At 54.1% G+C, this 15,676-nt stretch overlaps 1 protein-coding gene across 3 annotated transcripts; it reads left to right on the top strand.

The window, feature by feature from the left end:
- LOC113606477 (alpha-N-acetylgalactosaminide alpha-2,6-sialyltransferase 2-like) lies at positions 1 to 14,467 on the top strand. 3 transcript variants are annotated; one of them, XM_027080790.1, is made up of 9 exons: positions 1 to 344; positions 3,587 to 3,647; positions 6,826 to 7,000; positions 7,561 to 7,729; positions 8,189 to 8,327; positions 9,845 to 9,948; positions 11,639 to 11,722; positions 12,573 to 12,672; positions 13,985 to 14,467. In XM_027080790.1, exons 1-9 carry the CDS (start codon positions 220 to 222, stop codon positions 14,030 to 14,032), a joined length of 1,005 nt encoding a protein of 334 aa, XP_026936591.1. In that variant the 5' UTR covers positions 1 to 219; the 3' UTR covers positions 14,033 to 14,467. The 3 variants fall into 3 exon arrangements, with proteins under 3 accessions (XP_026936591.1, XP_026936590.1, XP_026936589.1); XM_027080789.1 differs by having other exon boundaries at positions 13,678 to 14,467; XM_027080788.1 differs by lacking the exons at positions 12,573 to 12,672; positions 13,985 to 14,467 and having other exon boundaries at positions 36 to 344; positions 11,146 to 11,716.
- The last annotated feature ends 1,209 nt before the right edge of the window (positions 14,468 to 15,676 follow it).

Raw genomic sequence — 15,676 nt, 5'->3', positions numbered from 1 at the left:
GAGGGCAGTTCCGGCGCCTGCGCTACATTCTCCCCCCCCACACCCCGCCCCCGGGACCCGTGGCGCAGGCCCCGAGGGTGCGGCACGGGCAGAACGGGGATAGGCGGGGAGGGGCCCCAGGGGCCGGGAGGCCGAGTCCAGGAGTCCGGCCCGGCCCACCCGGGCCTCTCCCCTCCGCCCGGGACTGCGGCCGACGGGGCGCCCGCGGGCCGGGGCTGCATGGGGCTCCCGCGCGTCCCTGTCTTCTGGCTGCTGCTCCTGTTCGCGGTTGTCTGCTCGGGGATCCTCGTCGCCCTGTACTCCTCGGCGGTGGAGTCATACCCGGGGCCCCTGACCGGAGCCAGGTAGGGGCTGCCGCGCGGTACCTGTCTGGAGGGCGCAGGGGACGCGCGGGGCGCCCAGCTCAGGGCTGGGCCGCCCTCCGGGGTGGCTTGCCGCGGGCACTCGGGCTGCGGCCCTTTGTCCCCAGAGCCTCCACCCCGGCGTGCTGCCGGGGCCCCACAGCCTCCGCCGGGGTCGGAGAGGAGCTTCGCCCCTTGCGCACCGGCGATCCGCTCCCGACAACCTTACGCTTACTTCCCTCCGGCCCTGAGAAGAAACCCTTTCTATTGTCCAGATTTGGCTAGGACACCTGAATCTTTAAAAAACAGCCCCGTTTTTGCCACCCATTGTCCCTCGCTAACGTCACGTTTTTTTCAAGCTCTCCTTGGGAGCAGGAATCCAAGTCTCCCGGTTCCAACTTGGCCGGGCTCCTCGGCCGGGCTGCGGCGGGTCGCCTCTCCCTCTAGCTGTGGTCCCCGCCCTCCCCGCGCCGGGCTCCCTTAACTCCCCGCTCTCTGCTCCGTTTATTTTGATAAGCACCGTCTGGGCGCAATCGGGCGCGATCGGCGAACTGGGGCCGATCCTGGGCTCCATCCAAGTTCCCGTCCCTGAGCCTCCTCCTGCGCTCCGCTCCCTTTCGCCGACCCTGGGCACCTTTCTTTCATTTGTGCCCCAGGAGGAGAAATCTGAGAGCCTGCCTTTGCTAGGTGATGGTTCCAGTTACTGAAGAAGCCTCAAAAGGATTTAGCTTTACTTCTGGAAGGTGGGCCAAGCTGTGCCCAGAGCCTGGATTTCTGAGGCCTGCGGGGCGTGTCTTTCCCTTCCCAGCGCTTTCCCACCGGCACAGTCCTTACTAAACCTTGCTCCAGGAATAAGGAAATGAAATCAAAATTAGTGTCTGCTATCAGGAAACAAGGTCAGAAGCCACCCAAATTTCCAAACAATATGAAACACCCTTGCCACTGATGATGAGTCCGGTCCCTTTAGAACAAAAGGTGCTCTAACAGGCAATACCTGAAGTTACTTCATCTCCCTGGAGTCAGAAATTGCATAAGGAGGACTGAGAATATTGAGGGTATTAAGAAAGGGGATCCTTGTCAGTTTTATGTAAGGATGTTTTGAAACACACTTGAACATCTGTTGAAAGTAACTAATACCACTCAAAACATGAGGTTTGCTGAACATCCATCACACCTCAACAAAGCTTTTTTTAAAGATCTTTCATCTTTCAAAAATCTAGTACAACCCAAGAACCTGTCCATATCCTTGTTGTTTTGGTGATGTCTGTGCTGTAATTAAACCCCAGGGGCCAGGTCCAGACTCAGTCTCGGTAGGAGGTGGGTAAGCAGGGTGGCAGGTGGGATGGGAATCTGGGCGGGGACAGCAGGCTGTGTGACCTCCCCAACTGGGGACCAAAAACGGACCTACCTGGCTGGCTACAGTGGAGAGTCCAGGGAAGCAAGGCCCTGGGACCAGGCCTACCACACCTGAGACGGGGCTCTCCTTGCAGGTTAGACAGTGGAATCGGTTCAGGAATTTACTCACAGAAGAATCTGAATCAGTAGTTCCTGGGCTTGGATTTCTAGACTTGTTTTTTTCTGGAGGAGGGGGTGAGGATACTACAGGACGCCAGTTACCTGCCAGTTACCATCTACCGTGAACATTATTTTGTAAAAGAAAAGGCTATTTTAGGGCGAAGAATTCCTAAGAATATGATCTAAGTTGAATAAATTTAGTTTTATGAAAAACTGCACAACATCGACCTCCTTTCTCCTCGGGCTGGTTAAATTTTCCATAGGGGTGCGGGTGAGCTGGGCTGGCCCCTTCCCCACTCCTTCCCAGCTCCCAGGCTGGTGTGTAAATGCCCATGGATTCCGGAGTGGGAGGGGCTGGGGGAAGTCTGTGAGCGTAAGGGGTGCTCTGGAGAGAGGAGCAGGCCTCCCTGAGGCTGGGGCAATTCAGAGCAGCAAAATTGGATTGGGGGGCTCCCCAGCCCCGCCCCACAACTCTGTCCCTTCTGTCTCTATTCCACCAATTCAGCAGTTCCTCCATCAGGTTCCAAGCCTGGTTGCGTGTTAGAATCACTGGGGAGGGAGCAAAAGCTCCCTAGGATTCTCGAAGGCCACCTAGGCTGAGCACCGCAGTCCCAGTTCCTCACAGACGAACTACAGGATTATGTGGGTGGCCCCTCTGGGGCACAAGGGACAGGTGGGGGAAGGGATCACCCTGCTTTTCCTGGCCTGCTCCTCCATGGTCTTTCACAAACCTGAAGGCAGGCTTTTTATGTAAGGTAACATAAATTCTGTGTTTGCACCTCCCAACAGTTCAGGCAAGGCTTTACTGGGGCCCCTGCTGCAGTAGGGGGAAGCGAAAACAAGTAACAGGTTCCCTTGCTTGCTCCCTGGGGGGGGGGGGGGGGGGGGGGCGAGTTGGTTCCTTATACTGGGTGACAGTAGGAATGGGTCCAGGCGTTGGGCCAGAGGGGGTGCTTAGGTGCCCACCCCCTTGGTGGTACTACCTGTGCAGGGTACCTGTGCAGTATCCTGCTTTTGCTCGACACCCTGCTTGTGCTGAGGTTTTGGTCTTTTTGTATCTTGTTGTTCATAATTTGCCCCAGTTGCACACGCACCCAGCTATTTTTAGTCCCTTATAAGTTTCTTTGCATTCTGTGGCTCGAGGGGTCGTTTGTCCACGTGCAAGCACTGCAGCAAAGGCCCCCAGGTCCCAGCCTGTCTCAATGTGATTATCTTCACACTTGTATGATTACCCCAGCTGAACAGACAAAGACTGAGGTTCCGAGAAGTTCAGTAGCTTCCAGAGATCCTGGGATACAAATCCACGGAGTCAGGCTTCAGACCCATGCCCTTCACCAGGTGAAGGGGGCCCAAGGCACCTGGGATCTAACACCTGTTTCTGGGGCCTTTTGGAGAAAGGCCTTTTTGGAGACCCCTCAGATGGTCACAATCCCAGGGGGCTGGCAATCTTTCCTGTTTTATCTTTTCATCTCTTCACCACCACCTCACTGTTCCTATACACTCCACATTTCAGCCGCTTGCCAAGGGGCTTCTTTATTTCTTGGTTTCTGGGTAGAACATAATAATAGGACAGTATTTTGTCTGCCCAAAGAGAGAGGGATGGGCAAGAATCGGAGCACAGAGAAAACAATCAGACCCTGATGGAATGCCAGCCCCCAGAGCTAACAGAGCCAGACAGCAGGTTCCAGGGGCAGGTGAGATCCCTGCTTTACTTCTGCCTTCTCCCCCAGGAACATCACATCGTCTCAAGCTTTCTTTGGACCCAAGGCATCGAATTCTACGACGAGAAAGGTACTGGGGCCAGCTACCCTGGGGCGGTTTCTCACATTCTCAAGTTAGCATTCGGGGGAAAAGGGGAAAGAGAAGCACAAATGAGAACATTCTCAGGAGCCTGCTGGTGGGAGCACTCTGGAACCACCCCCCCCCCCGCCCCGCCCCGCCATTCCCCCAAAGGAAGCAGAGAACTGAGCAGCCAGCCAGTCAGGGCTCCTCAGACCTGACCACGGAGGTTCCCTGAACCCTAACAGCAGAGAAGGGTGACTCCATATTTACTCCTTGGGGTGTAGCCAGCTGAAAAGTTCTGGGAAGTCTTGATTTGTCTTTAAAAGTCCTGTGACCTTTACATTCTACTCCTCAAAATGTCTTTTTACTGTAAAAGTCACATTTAAACTGCTCACCATGAAGTAAACACCAAGCCCTGGGAAGACGGTTTTGAGCACTTCCGGGCCCTGCTCTATAACAGATCACGCTGACTGTGGCCTGAAAGGCCGTCTCAAGCGTTTTACGTGAGTTCTCTCATTTAAGCCTCATTGCAAGCCTGTGAGGCAGTTTTACAGATGAGTAAAATGAGGCGCAGAAAGGCTAAGGTCACTCATGGAGAAGAGGTGGTACAGGGGTTCGAGCTTCTCATTCGACCCCAGAGCCTGGCTCTGAACCACTGAGCAATACGGCCTCACCCCCTCTGCGTGCTGTGGTTGGGAGGGGTGATGACTGTGTAATTCTGGCTTGATTCGGGTTTAAGAGTTGTTTTTAATGCCCCAGAGACTGGAAATTGTTAACTGAAGCCTCAGGGAGCAAGATTTCACCCCATGCAAGACTTAGTGACCGCTGAGCGGTCAGAGACAGAGTAGGCAGCCCTGGGCAGGTGATGGGGACCCCTTCCTGATAACAGAGGCCGGGTGGACACTTGGCCAGCGGGCTGAAGAGAGGCGTCGAGGGTCTTATAAGTGCTTGGTCAGGTCACCTTTACTTTTCCTAAAGTCCTTTTCACCTTGAGCTGCTTGGTGCTAATTGACATATTTCCCCACCTCATTTAAAAAAAGGATTTGAGGTGGCTTTCGGATACATATGACATGGCAAAAAAAAAAAAAAAAAGAATAAAATGAAGAAGCAGGTAAAGGAAAAATAAAGGGAGGAAAATTAGACAACGTCAGATAAGTGCATGAAAAATGTGCCACAGGGTGTAAGAGATGGGCTATATATCCGGCTCTTAGCTTCCTAGTGGCCACGGCAAAGAAGGAAAGTTTGCCACCCTGTCCATGAGGTAAAAAGCAAGCCAGCTGCCCAAGGAAAGTGCAGCCTTTCCAGATACAGAGACCTGAAGATTTTTCTCTTGGAGCCTCATAGAGAAGGCCCTGGAAAACATCCCTATGATAAACCGAATAGTAGTGAAATTAGCGCTGTCAGTTCGGCATAATGCTGGCTTTGAAAACATGAATTTGTTCCATAAGTATTTGCTATATTAGTAAACAATATGAGCATAATCCAAATTCCGTGTGTGTTTTCAGTGATTCTGTCAGCAAGAACACTGGTAGATGCGGAAAACCACACTCAACCAAAGGGAGCCATGTAGGAATACACAAAAGGCACACACACACACTTCAGATAGCCATCCGCTTCATCGCATACGCTATAACCAGCTTTCCACCACTTCACGGAAGCTCCCAAGCTGCCACCCTTCCGACACCCACATCCACAAGCAAATGTCAAGTCTTCTCCAAGGTCAAGTGCCATATTCTTAGTAGTACTTATATATTATTCCTTAACCAGCGAATGTATGTAAAACTGCTTCTATCTTACCCACGTTCTTTTTTTTTTTTTTTTTTTGCGGTACGTGGGCCTCTCACTGCTGTGGCCCCTCCCGCCGCGGAGCACAGGCTCCGGACGCGCAGGCCCAGCGGCCATGGCTCACGGGCCCAGCCGCTCCGCGGCATGTGGGATTCTCCCAGACCGGGGCACGAACCTGTGTCCCCTGCATTGGCAGGCAGACTCTCAACCACTGCGCCACCAGGGAAGCCCCCCACGTTCTTATTTTATGCATCACTGATCAAGTTTTTGAGTGTCGCGCTGCTAATCCCTTTTCCCCAAAGCCCTGTGGTTTTGGTTGCACAATTCTGCATAATGGTTTTTAGGCACTCATATGTCACATAAGAGCAGAAATGACTGTACAGCTCTTTCCTGCATTGTCCTTTGATCAAACCAACGGCTTAACAAAGAGCCCCCTTCAGTGGGAAGAACAGCTTCACCCAAGCCGAGGCTGTTCGGGATTCTGACATGGGGGCTGCAGGCAGATGGAGCTGAGGCCTTTTTGGTACACTGCCCTCCTTCAAGGTCGCTGTGTGCAGAGGCCCTCGAGGGCTTTCTATGGCAGCTGGAACAAATTACCACAAATTGGGTGGCTTAAAACAAGAGAAATGGATTCTCTCACAGTTCTAGAGGGCAGATGTCTGAAATCAAGGTGTCAGCAGGGCCAGCCTCCCTCTGAAGGCTCTAGGGAAGAACCCCTCCTGGCCTCTTCCGGCGTCTGGAGGCGCCAGGTGTTTCTTGGCTTGTAGGTGCATCACTCAATCTCTGCCCCCATCAGCACATGCCTTCTTATGAGGATACCGGTCACTGAATTTAGGGCCCACCTTAATACAGTATGACCTCATCTTACTAATTACACCTGCAAAGACCCTATTTCCAAATAAGGTCACATTCTGAGGTTCTGGGCAGACATGAATTGGGGGAGGGGACACTCTTCAATTCAGTATAGGCACCGACTGGCAGAAACATGTCATAAGTCTTCCCAGCAGCCTGTTCCACGTGAATCCTACGGCAAGGACTGCCAGAGCTAGGATTTGGATCCAGGCTGACGGACTCCTAAGCCCAGGCTGGACCTCCTCCTCCACTACAGGGCAGGCAGGTCTTATCCATTTGTGGGAAAATGCCTCAAAGTTCCCCCCTAGTGTGAGGTGAAGTTGTAGGAGGCCATCAGGCCCCAGATGTAGCATCCAGGAGAAGGGCTGGGCAGGGTAAATCCAGAAAGCTCCCAGCCCCACTGGGCTGCTGCACTACAGGTCACCTGGGCCTGCAGATCGGGGGGTTGCCCAAGTCTAGAGGGAGAAGGGCGGCACTTGCCTTCCAGCCCCCTGGTGGCTCCTACCCACCCCAACCCCCAGAAACAGCCCTCTTCTCTTCTCACCCACAGAACCTGCCCTGTCGACACCCACTTTATCTCGCCATTCAACGGCACCCTCACTTCCGGGATCTGTTTGATCTCTCCATTCCAGTGCTGCTGTCAGGGAACCTCTTCACCCAGGAGCTCTGGGACAGCCTGAGCCGGCACAAAGCCCCCTACGGCTGGCAGGGGCTCTCCGGCCAAGGTAGCCTGCAGCCCTCTGGCTTCAACTAGTCCATTGTTCCTGCTTTTGGCCTTGGTGCAGAATGGGCCTCTCCTCCCTCACAGCACCAAGATGTGGACCCCCTGCCTCTTCCTCCCAGGCGAGGGGCCTGGCTGCCCCTGCAAGTGGCTCTCACCATCCTGGGGCTTCCCTGGTGTGAAAGATGCCAGTGCCCAAAGGTGGCCGAGGACAGCGGCTGTGGGGCCTCAAACAGCCTGCGGGTGGTTGCTTCTGTGGGAAACCACCCAGAGCCCCCTCTGCGTTAAATCTGCCCCCCGCCCCACCATGCCTCCGATTATTTTCTTTGGGAATACACACGGTCCTGGGAGGACTGGTATGAGTTCTTGAGATGATTGAGGGCACAGCCAAACCCCCTGCCCCACCACCCTCTTCCCACTGGCATTTCACTGTCCTCCACCCTCTGTGCCTCTGGAGAGGGGCTGGTGTCAGGCCTCGGGCAGGTGGGCAGCCAGGAAGTCTTGGGAAGGCCCCAATGACCCATGTGACCCCTCGTGGTGCCCCACCCTGTCCCACACCCACAGCCATCGCCTCCACCCTGAGCCTCCTGAATGGCTCTGAGAGCACCAGGCTGTTTGCCGTCTCCAGGGAGCTGCTTCCGGGCTGCATCCGGTGTGCCGTGGTGGGTAACGGAGGCATTCTGAATGGTTCCCGCCAGGGTCAGAACATCAATGCCCATGACTACGTGTTCAGGTATGTGGGGCAGGGGCCAGGGAGGAAGCAGGAGAGGAGCTGGGTGGAGAGCTGGTCCCCAGCCAGCCCCCGGGGCGGGGTGGGGGGGGGGGAGCATCATAGGTGAGGGCATGGGCCAAGGCAGCAGTGGCCTCAGGCAGCTCAGCAGTTGTAATGCGCAGACAGGCGCGGACAAAGGCATTACGGAAACAGGCCCTGAAGATAAGCGAGGGTGTGGTCGGCTAAGGGGACCCAGGAGGAAGGAGCTGCCAGGGTCAGCTTTGTCCACTTCACAAGGCATCCCTTCAGGTCCCGAGTTGTGGGGATGGGGCCAGTGACCGGGCACTGGGGCTGCTGTGGGCAGAGGGAGTGACAGAACCCTGGGGATGGAACAGGGACAGGTGAGGCCCCCTGGGGATGGAAGTAAACACGCAGCATCGTGTAGCCACAAGCAGGCTGATGGGCCTCTGTTTGGACCAGACTCAATGGTGCTGTGATCAAAGGCTTTGAGAAGGACGTGGGCACCAAGACCTCCTTCTACGGTTTCACTGTAAACACAATGAAGAACTCCCTCATCTCCTACTCAAACCTGGGCTTCACCTCTGTGCCGCAGGGACAGGTGAGGCTGCCACTGACAGTCGGTGCCATTGTTTCCCAACCCGCGTCTGAGGGGTGGGCCACAGGGTTCCCAAGCCCCAGCCCAGTGCATAGAGAGGCTGTGCCAGGGTCTTGGGCCCACGCAATGGAGCCACTGAAGGGGCGGATCTGGGCAGGGGCGCCCTGTGGTTTCAGGTGGCTCAGGACAACTCTGGGGTGGAACACGAATGAGTATTGACTGAAAGCTTATGGAATGCCAGGCACTTACAGAGGCCACGCCAGCCCTCTCTTACTGGTGAGGAGACTAAGGCTCAGGGCCCCTTCAGTCAGTAAAGCAGCGGTGGGGCTGGATTCAAATCCAGACTCCCCCGCACCCAGAGCTCAGGCTACACACAGTATTTACTGAGTGCCTCCCTCCTTCCCAGCACCGGATACAGGCATCACAGCAGCCCCTTTCCAGAGGGCGGTGTGTCCAAGGCCACCACCCAGCCAGAATCATCAAAATCCAGGCCCCTCTGACCGCAGTGCAGGGTTGTTTCCATCTCTCACGCTGCCCACTAGAAGAATGATGTGTGCCCTCCTGAGGGCTCACAGCAGACCATGCAGGAAGCTGAGGCTCAGCTGAGCAATCGAGGAAAACACGCCCAGAGCCGCAGCTTCGGAGCAGGAGAACTGGAATCTGAATCTGTCTGCCGCTTCCAGTTTCTTTCAACCACAGCTGGTTGTTGTAACACAGTGCTTCGCTTCTACAGCGGGCTGGTTACCACATGCAGCGGGGAGGTCCCAGGATAAGGGTTCTGGGATGCTCAGTAGGACTGGTTTGAGTTTCTAGATGCTTCCTCCTCTGACCAGGGAATTCAGGGGTGTCCTAGCCACAGTGTCTGTGCACCGAGGCCTCTTTCAGCTCGTGACAGAACACCACGGGACAGCTCCACTTCTGGTGTAGCCACAGAACCTGTAGGCATCATCTGTAACCGCATATGACCAACTACCCCCAAACCTAGTAGCTTCAAGCAACACACACCGATTATCTCACAGTTTTCACGGGTCAGGAACTCAGGAGCGGCTCAGCGGGGTCTCCTCAGGGTCCCCCAGCCGTCGCGGGCAGGACGGGCAGGGGCTGCAGTCCTCAGGCCTGCCTCTGGCCGGAGCTCAGATGGCTCCCTCACAGCCCTTGCTCCCCCAGGGTGAGCGATCCCAGAGAGCAAGGAAGCTCCAGTGCCTTTTATGACCCACTTTCCAAGGTCACATACCCTTCCTTACTTCCACTTTTTCCTACGCGTTAGAAAAATTTTGTTCATTAGTCACTAAGTCCAGCCCACACTCAAGGGGATGGCAATTAAGCATCACTTCTTGAAGGGAAGAGTATCGAAGGATTTGAGTACTGAAACCAGCAGGGTACCTGAAAGTGGGAATTACAGGCATAAGAGGGAAATGCTCCCGTCAGGGCAGACAGACTGGGCGGAGAGCGGTCCACTCTGAGCAGGATCTTGACGTGGTCTCGTTCCCACTGCGGCTGTTTCTCTGTCCCTCCGACAGGACCTGCGCTATATCTTCATCCCCTCAGACATCCGCGACTACATGATGCTAAGATCGGCCATTCTAGGTGTGCCTGTCCCTGAGGGCCCCGATAAAGGGGACAGGTGAGCAGCCAGGCAGGGGGCAGGGCATGGTAATGCTCCCAGGGTCCACTGTCAGATGGGAAAGGTGGGTGAAGGCGGCAAGAAAACCCCCGAGTTCAACAGAGCATTAGAAGATTAAGCTCTTTTCCTACCCCCAGGAAAGCCTAGGTAACGCTGCTGGTCCCCAGGGACCCTCCTGACAAGGTGGGCTGTAGGTTCGAGGGGTCCTTCCTGAGCAGGCAGGCCTGGCCCCTCAGCTTCGGGCTGCTGTCCCCACAAACAACCCAGCCACCCAGCCAGTGGCAGCCGCAGGACCTGTCCAGCACATTGTGTCTGGAAACCAAGAGTGGGGGCCAGTATCCATTCCATTCCTCTTGGCGGGCACCCTCCCAAGACTGCCCATGAAATGGGAGAGCAGGCGACGTGAGTCCAGTGTCCGGCGAAGTGGGAACAAAGGGCCCTCTGTCTTTTCTCCCCCACCTTCCTGGGCAGCAGGCCTATGTCCAGCTCTTTTGAACCATGTCCTGTCCTCATCTAAACCTCCTCCCTGTTGTGCTGAGACAATTTCTTGTCCCTGAGTCAGGTCCTTAGAAATCTGTGCCACCCCCGTGACAATGACCAGCCTCCCATCTCGGTGGCTCCAGGACATCTCACCCACCATGAAAGAGCAGCTGCTGAGGCCTCCTTGGGGGGCTCCACCAGCCCTGCCCTGTGCCCCACCCCCCTCGTGATTACCTAACAATCCGTTGCAAGAGCTCACAATGCTGCAGCTGGTCATGAGGGTGGGCTATGTGACGCGGGGCAGGACTGGCTCTGGGGGGGCTGGCTCAAAGACATCGAGCAGACATAAGCCTCCCCAACACCAATGAGCTCCCCCTCCCACACCCCTAATCCTTCCCCCTCCCAGTCCCCCTCTCAATCCCGATCCAACCACATCAACCAGCAGCCCTACGCCAGCGCCGGTGGCTCAGCCCCTTCCCCGTCCTCCACCCGGGGGTCTTCCTCCCGTCTCCCCTCTCACCCTGCCACCCCAAATGCCTCACAGCCCTCTTCCCGGTCTTCCTCCCTGAACCCTAGCCCTCATGTCCAGCCTCGAGGGTCTGCCCAAAACATCACTCCACCCGCCTCCAAATCTCCCTCCCAATCTGGCTTAAAATCTCTCTCTCGAAACTCTTCCCAAACTCCCCCCGTGCCCAGCGCTCTGTTTCCATCCTACAGCCCTGCACCCTCGGCCTCCTACATCGGGCCCATTCGGCGCATCCCGCCCTACATCGCCCCCTACGTGCCCCACTTCCTGAAGGAGCCCCCCTTCTTCCAGCCTCCCACCTCACCACTCCCCCAAAACCAGTGCTTACCCTGCCCTTCCGAGAACCAAGAGAGCGCCCCCTCTGAGTCTCTCTACTTCCCTCTCCTCCCACCCCCTCCCCACCACCCGGTCCACTGCTGCTACCCGACCCCTCCCGCTCTGTTCACACCCCCCTCCTCTCTCACGTACACCCCGCCCTTGGAGGTCCTGGTGGGCGGGAAGCCGCACGTGGTCCCGACGGTGCTGCCCGCCACCTTCTACACCCCCTTTTCCCGCTACTACGTCCAGCCCCGCCCCTACCGGTCCACACGCCGCCACCGTCCCAGCGCCCTTCCCCTCTCCTCATTCCCCAACGGGCCGTAAGACGGCACCGGCCCCTCTGTCCACTTCTATCGTGGGTCCTAGGCCTCAGACCTATTTTGGACCAGAAGCCTCTGCCAGCAAATTCAAGCTACTCCATCCAGACTTCATCAGCTACCTGACAGAGAGGTAGGTGGGGGCAGGGGTGGTGCTGGGAAGAACTGCTTCACCCCCGCCCCTGGCTCCACACCCACCGGCAGCACCGGCTTTATCCCCCCAAGGACTAAACCCACAGGGGGGCCATGTACGAGGACGCCGCAAGCACTTATACTGCCTCACTTACTACTTTGAGTATTATACCTTGATGGAGGTGGTGTTCTATCGGTCAAGGTAGATGGGAAATGGAGAGGGAACTCATCAGGTTTTCTTACTAGGAAAGCTCAGAAAGCCTTAGGTCAGGCATGGGGGGACCATAGATGTGGGGGTGTATTGGGACTGCTAGAGGCCGAGTTGTCATCACTTGCGGGCCTGATCACAGCTCAAACACAGGAGACCATGGGAGGAGCCTGGGGAACACCTGCCTGCAGATCTCAAACCCCACCCCCCTCATCACCTCACCGGTGCCTCCAGTCACAGGACCTGTGTGCTCTGTCCTCATACGTGGCTCCTGCTTGGCCAAAGTCTGGAGGTAGAAGCTTAGATATCCGGCTAATTAACTAGGCCACCTTTGCCCTAGACACTATGGTGCAGGAGGGTGTTGTAGAGAGGAAAGGTGAGTTAGACTGGATTCAGGCTTCTAGAGAGTGGGAGGAAGGGGAAGGCTCTCACCTGCGGTCCTTTGGGAGGACCTGTTCCTCTTTGTTATCTCAACCAAACATTTTTGTGTATAGTTCATTTGGGGGTGGGTTGGGGTAGAGGGGCAGGACATTTTTGCAGTTTTCCAACCAAATTGGTGTAATGGCGCAACCATCAAGCTAGCTGGTGTGCAGGACCGGCAGGACCCGAAGGCCTGAGTTTTGATGGCTCTTTTTGATTCCAGGTTTCTGAAATCCAAGTGGATTAACACAAAATTCAGAGACCTATACATGCCTAGTACTGGAGCCCTCATGTTGCTGACAGCACTGCATACCTGTGACCAGGTAAGAGGTCTTCCCTCTCAGGAGCCCACAGCAGCAAAGTAGGTTTGAATGGAACCTAATTCGATCCATGATATCCCCTACATGAGAGGCCTGCTAGCCCAGATCTGGCACTCTGGGCCTCTATCCTGTGGCGGAAGGATGCCCCAGCTGCAGGAGTGATCTTGGTCTCGGGAACGGGATGGCAGAAGTGGTCTTCAGGGTCCCTTATAGGACAGTCCCCTGTGCCAGCCTTGAGTTCCCAATCACAGCCACCTTCCCCTGGGCTGGCTTCTTTCACCCCCTCTGCCCCAGGGCAGCTGCTCCATATGGTATTTAAGGCACATTTTATCCAACTGCTCTTGTGAAAGCAAAATCTTAACCAAAGTGGGCAGAGACATCTTTTTGTGAAGACATTCTAGAACTAAGGTGGGCAGCCAACCACACAAGGAATCTCTGAAATCACTGTATGAGACATTCTCAATGGGGTGGTGCCCACATGACGTGCGCAGAGACAGAGGTTGAGAAGTGGTTTTCAAGAAAAGGCAGTGACCCACACTGAAGCCAGCGCAAGAACTGAGGCCAGGCACCACTAGACTCTGGTCACCTTTTCCCCGTTTTAAACAGGAGTCTTCTTGTCTGCAGTCACCACTAGAATAGGAGGTAAGGGGCTTTTTGCCTCTATCTTGAGCACAGTGATGATCACAGCTTTGGTGTCACAGACCCGAGTTCAAAATCCAGCCCAGCTACTTACTAGTTTGTGACGGGGGACACATGTCTGGTTACCTTTCTAAGCCTGTTTCCCCATTTGTAAAATGGGGACAATATCTACCCAAGATGGTTGTAAGGCTGAGTGAGAAAATGTGTAGAAAGAGCACAGTTCAGGGTGTTAAAATGTGGGCGAGAACCGTTGATCCTCACCTTCACACAACACAAGGCAGCTATGGGGGGACGTGGCTTCTACATTCGCGTCACTTTACACATAGTGGAAGCGCAGTAAATGCTAACTCAGTGACTGTCCTCGTCCAGGTTAGTGCCTATGGATTCATCACAAGCAACTACCAGAAATTTTCTGACCACTATTTCGAACGAATAAAGAAGCCACTGATATTCTACGCGAACCATGATCTGTCCCTGGAAGCCACCCTGTGGAAGGACCTGCACAAGGCTGGCATCCTTTGGCTGTACCAGCGCTGACCCTGAAGCACCCAAGACCTTTGTGTTTTTGCAGAGCTGAGGCCCTTGGCCCCTCAAGTGGCCAAAGCTGCCTTCTGGTCTTTTCAGCCTGAGAGGGGCTCCAACTGTCCTTGACCCTCCCCCCGCTTCTTCCCTACAGAGGACACCGAGTGGATGTGTGACTGTCACTGAAGCCTATTCTTTGTGAGACACCCCACCTTGTCCTCAGCTCATCTGGTCTGAGGCAGACATCCCAACCCTGGCCAAGAAAAAACGGACTGCTCTGTGCTGGATTTGTCTTTAAAACCGAAGATAACACTCTCAAGGTGAGACTGCCCCTCACCAGCGTGAGGCAGGCATCCTTCATAGCTGAGCGTTCCCAAGACAGTAGTGGCACGAGGTGACTAGGAGGTCAGTGGAGCGGCTCAGGGTCTCTCAGTTAACAAAGATCAAGCAGCAGCAGAAGCAAACGCACGCTTCTCAGCCCAAATCCTCCCACTAGCATGTCCAGCTTCACGCAAACTCCAAAGCAGTTCAACTCAAGGCCATGTCGGAACAGCCTTTCTGAGAACAGGACCGACTCACTTCTGCCCCGATAAATGTGATGTGGAACTAGATAATTGCATAAATGGTGGATAACCATTGTGTCTGTGTGTGTTGGGGAAAGTAGTATATCATGCAGGGTGTTTAGCACAAAGAATTCAGAATCCAAGAACCACGGGAATTTGATGGGAGTCAACCATGCAGAAGGTCACTGGCCCCTGATTAAAGTCCCGTTGGAGATGTATTACCACCTTGTCACCAAAAGGACATTACTGGGTAATTAACCCTCATTATCGGACACTAAACATCATGGCTTCAATAATTTGACTTGATATAGGCAGTTTTATTTTAGATTACATGGGCTTCTATAGAAGTGTAAACCAACTGAGTTATCACCATACTACCCCTTAAGCAAACCCTGGGATTTACTGTCCTGATGTCTAGTCTGATGTTGCTACACCCTACCCCGCAAGGCAGTGGAGGGGACAGGGGGATGTCTCCACAGGTCTGGTAGGCAAGAGCCTCCCTGCCCAAAACCTGGCCCTTGGGTCTGTCGTTTTGAAGGGACGATCCTATCAGCACACCTAACAAGAGGGATGAATCAAAATGCTACTTCAGAAATTGAGACATGTGATTAAGTGAAAGGACATTTAGGCTTTAATGACTAAAGCAGCTACTTGAGAAACCATAGCTTCCCGATGCCTGGACCCATTTTTATCCATACTTTATTTTCTCCTATTCCCATCACATCTGTAGTTACCAAAACCTGTCAACCGGTTAGAGGGGTATAAGAACAATTTAGTGGGAAACTTATAAACACCAAAACATCTGATTGCATCCTGTTACCTGCAACTATTCTGAAACTTTCACTTATAAAAGAATATGCTGAGTCACAGAATAAAACACTGCTTTTACACGGGTCTCAATCTGAAATCCACAAATGCTAGTAAGTCAGTTTTAAAATTTTTAAATTTGTTTCAAAGTTATACCCAAGACACACTGACTTCATAGGAAATCCACTGAGAAATGTCTTTCTGGGCTGAACACCTCTTTCCTTTTAGTCTCCCCAACAGAGCATGCACATGTTAATTACTTTCATTTTGTAATCACTGCTGTCCCGCCACTATACCAAGATCACCTAAACTGTGTGCAGTATTCTGAATGTTCTTAGTTATACCCTAATTTCACTAACTGGGATTTCACTTCTGGGATACCCTGTCACTTGAATTCTTTGGCTACTTTTGAAGATGAAGTCCAAAGAACTCTTAAATGATTCTCCTTTGAAGGGGGTGGTGGTATTTTATAGGCG

The sequence above is a fragment of the Aethalodelphis obliquidens genome, unplaced genomic scaffold (genome assembly GCF_003676395.1).
Source record: "Aethalodelphis obliquidens isolate GAN/ISIS:26980383/991018 unplaced genomic scaffold, ASM367639v1 scaffold44, whole genome shotgun sequence".
In the NCBI taxonomy this organism is placed as follows: Eukaryota; Metazoa; Chordata; class Mammalia; order Artiodactyla; family Delphinidae; genus Aethalodelphis; species Aethalodelphis obliquidens.
Note: the sequence above shows the minus strand (reverse complement) of the source record. Positions and strands in the feature narration are given on the sequence as shown.

What these genes read in the sequence shown, in the direction of transcription:
- LOC113606477 (XM_027080788.1), top strand. Translation starts at nt 220, where the DNA reads ATGGGGCTCCCGCGCGTCCCTGTCTTCTGGCTGCTGCTCCTGTTCGCG. An exon ending in GGGCCCCTGACCGGAGCCAG is followed by an intron (nt 345 to 3,586) that starts GTAGGGGCTGCC and finishes CTTCTCCCCCAG; the next exon opens with GAACATCACATCGTCTCAAG. An exon ending in GCCCATGACTACGTGTTCAG is followed by an intron (nt 7,730 to 8,188) that starts GTATGTGGGGCA and finishes TGTTTGGACCAG; the next exon opens with ACTCAATGGTGCTGTGATCA.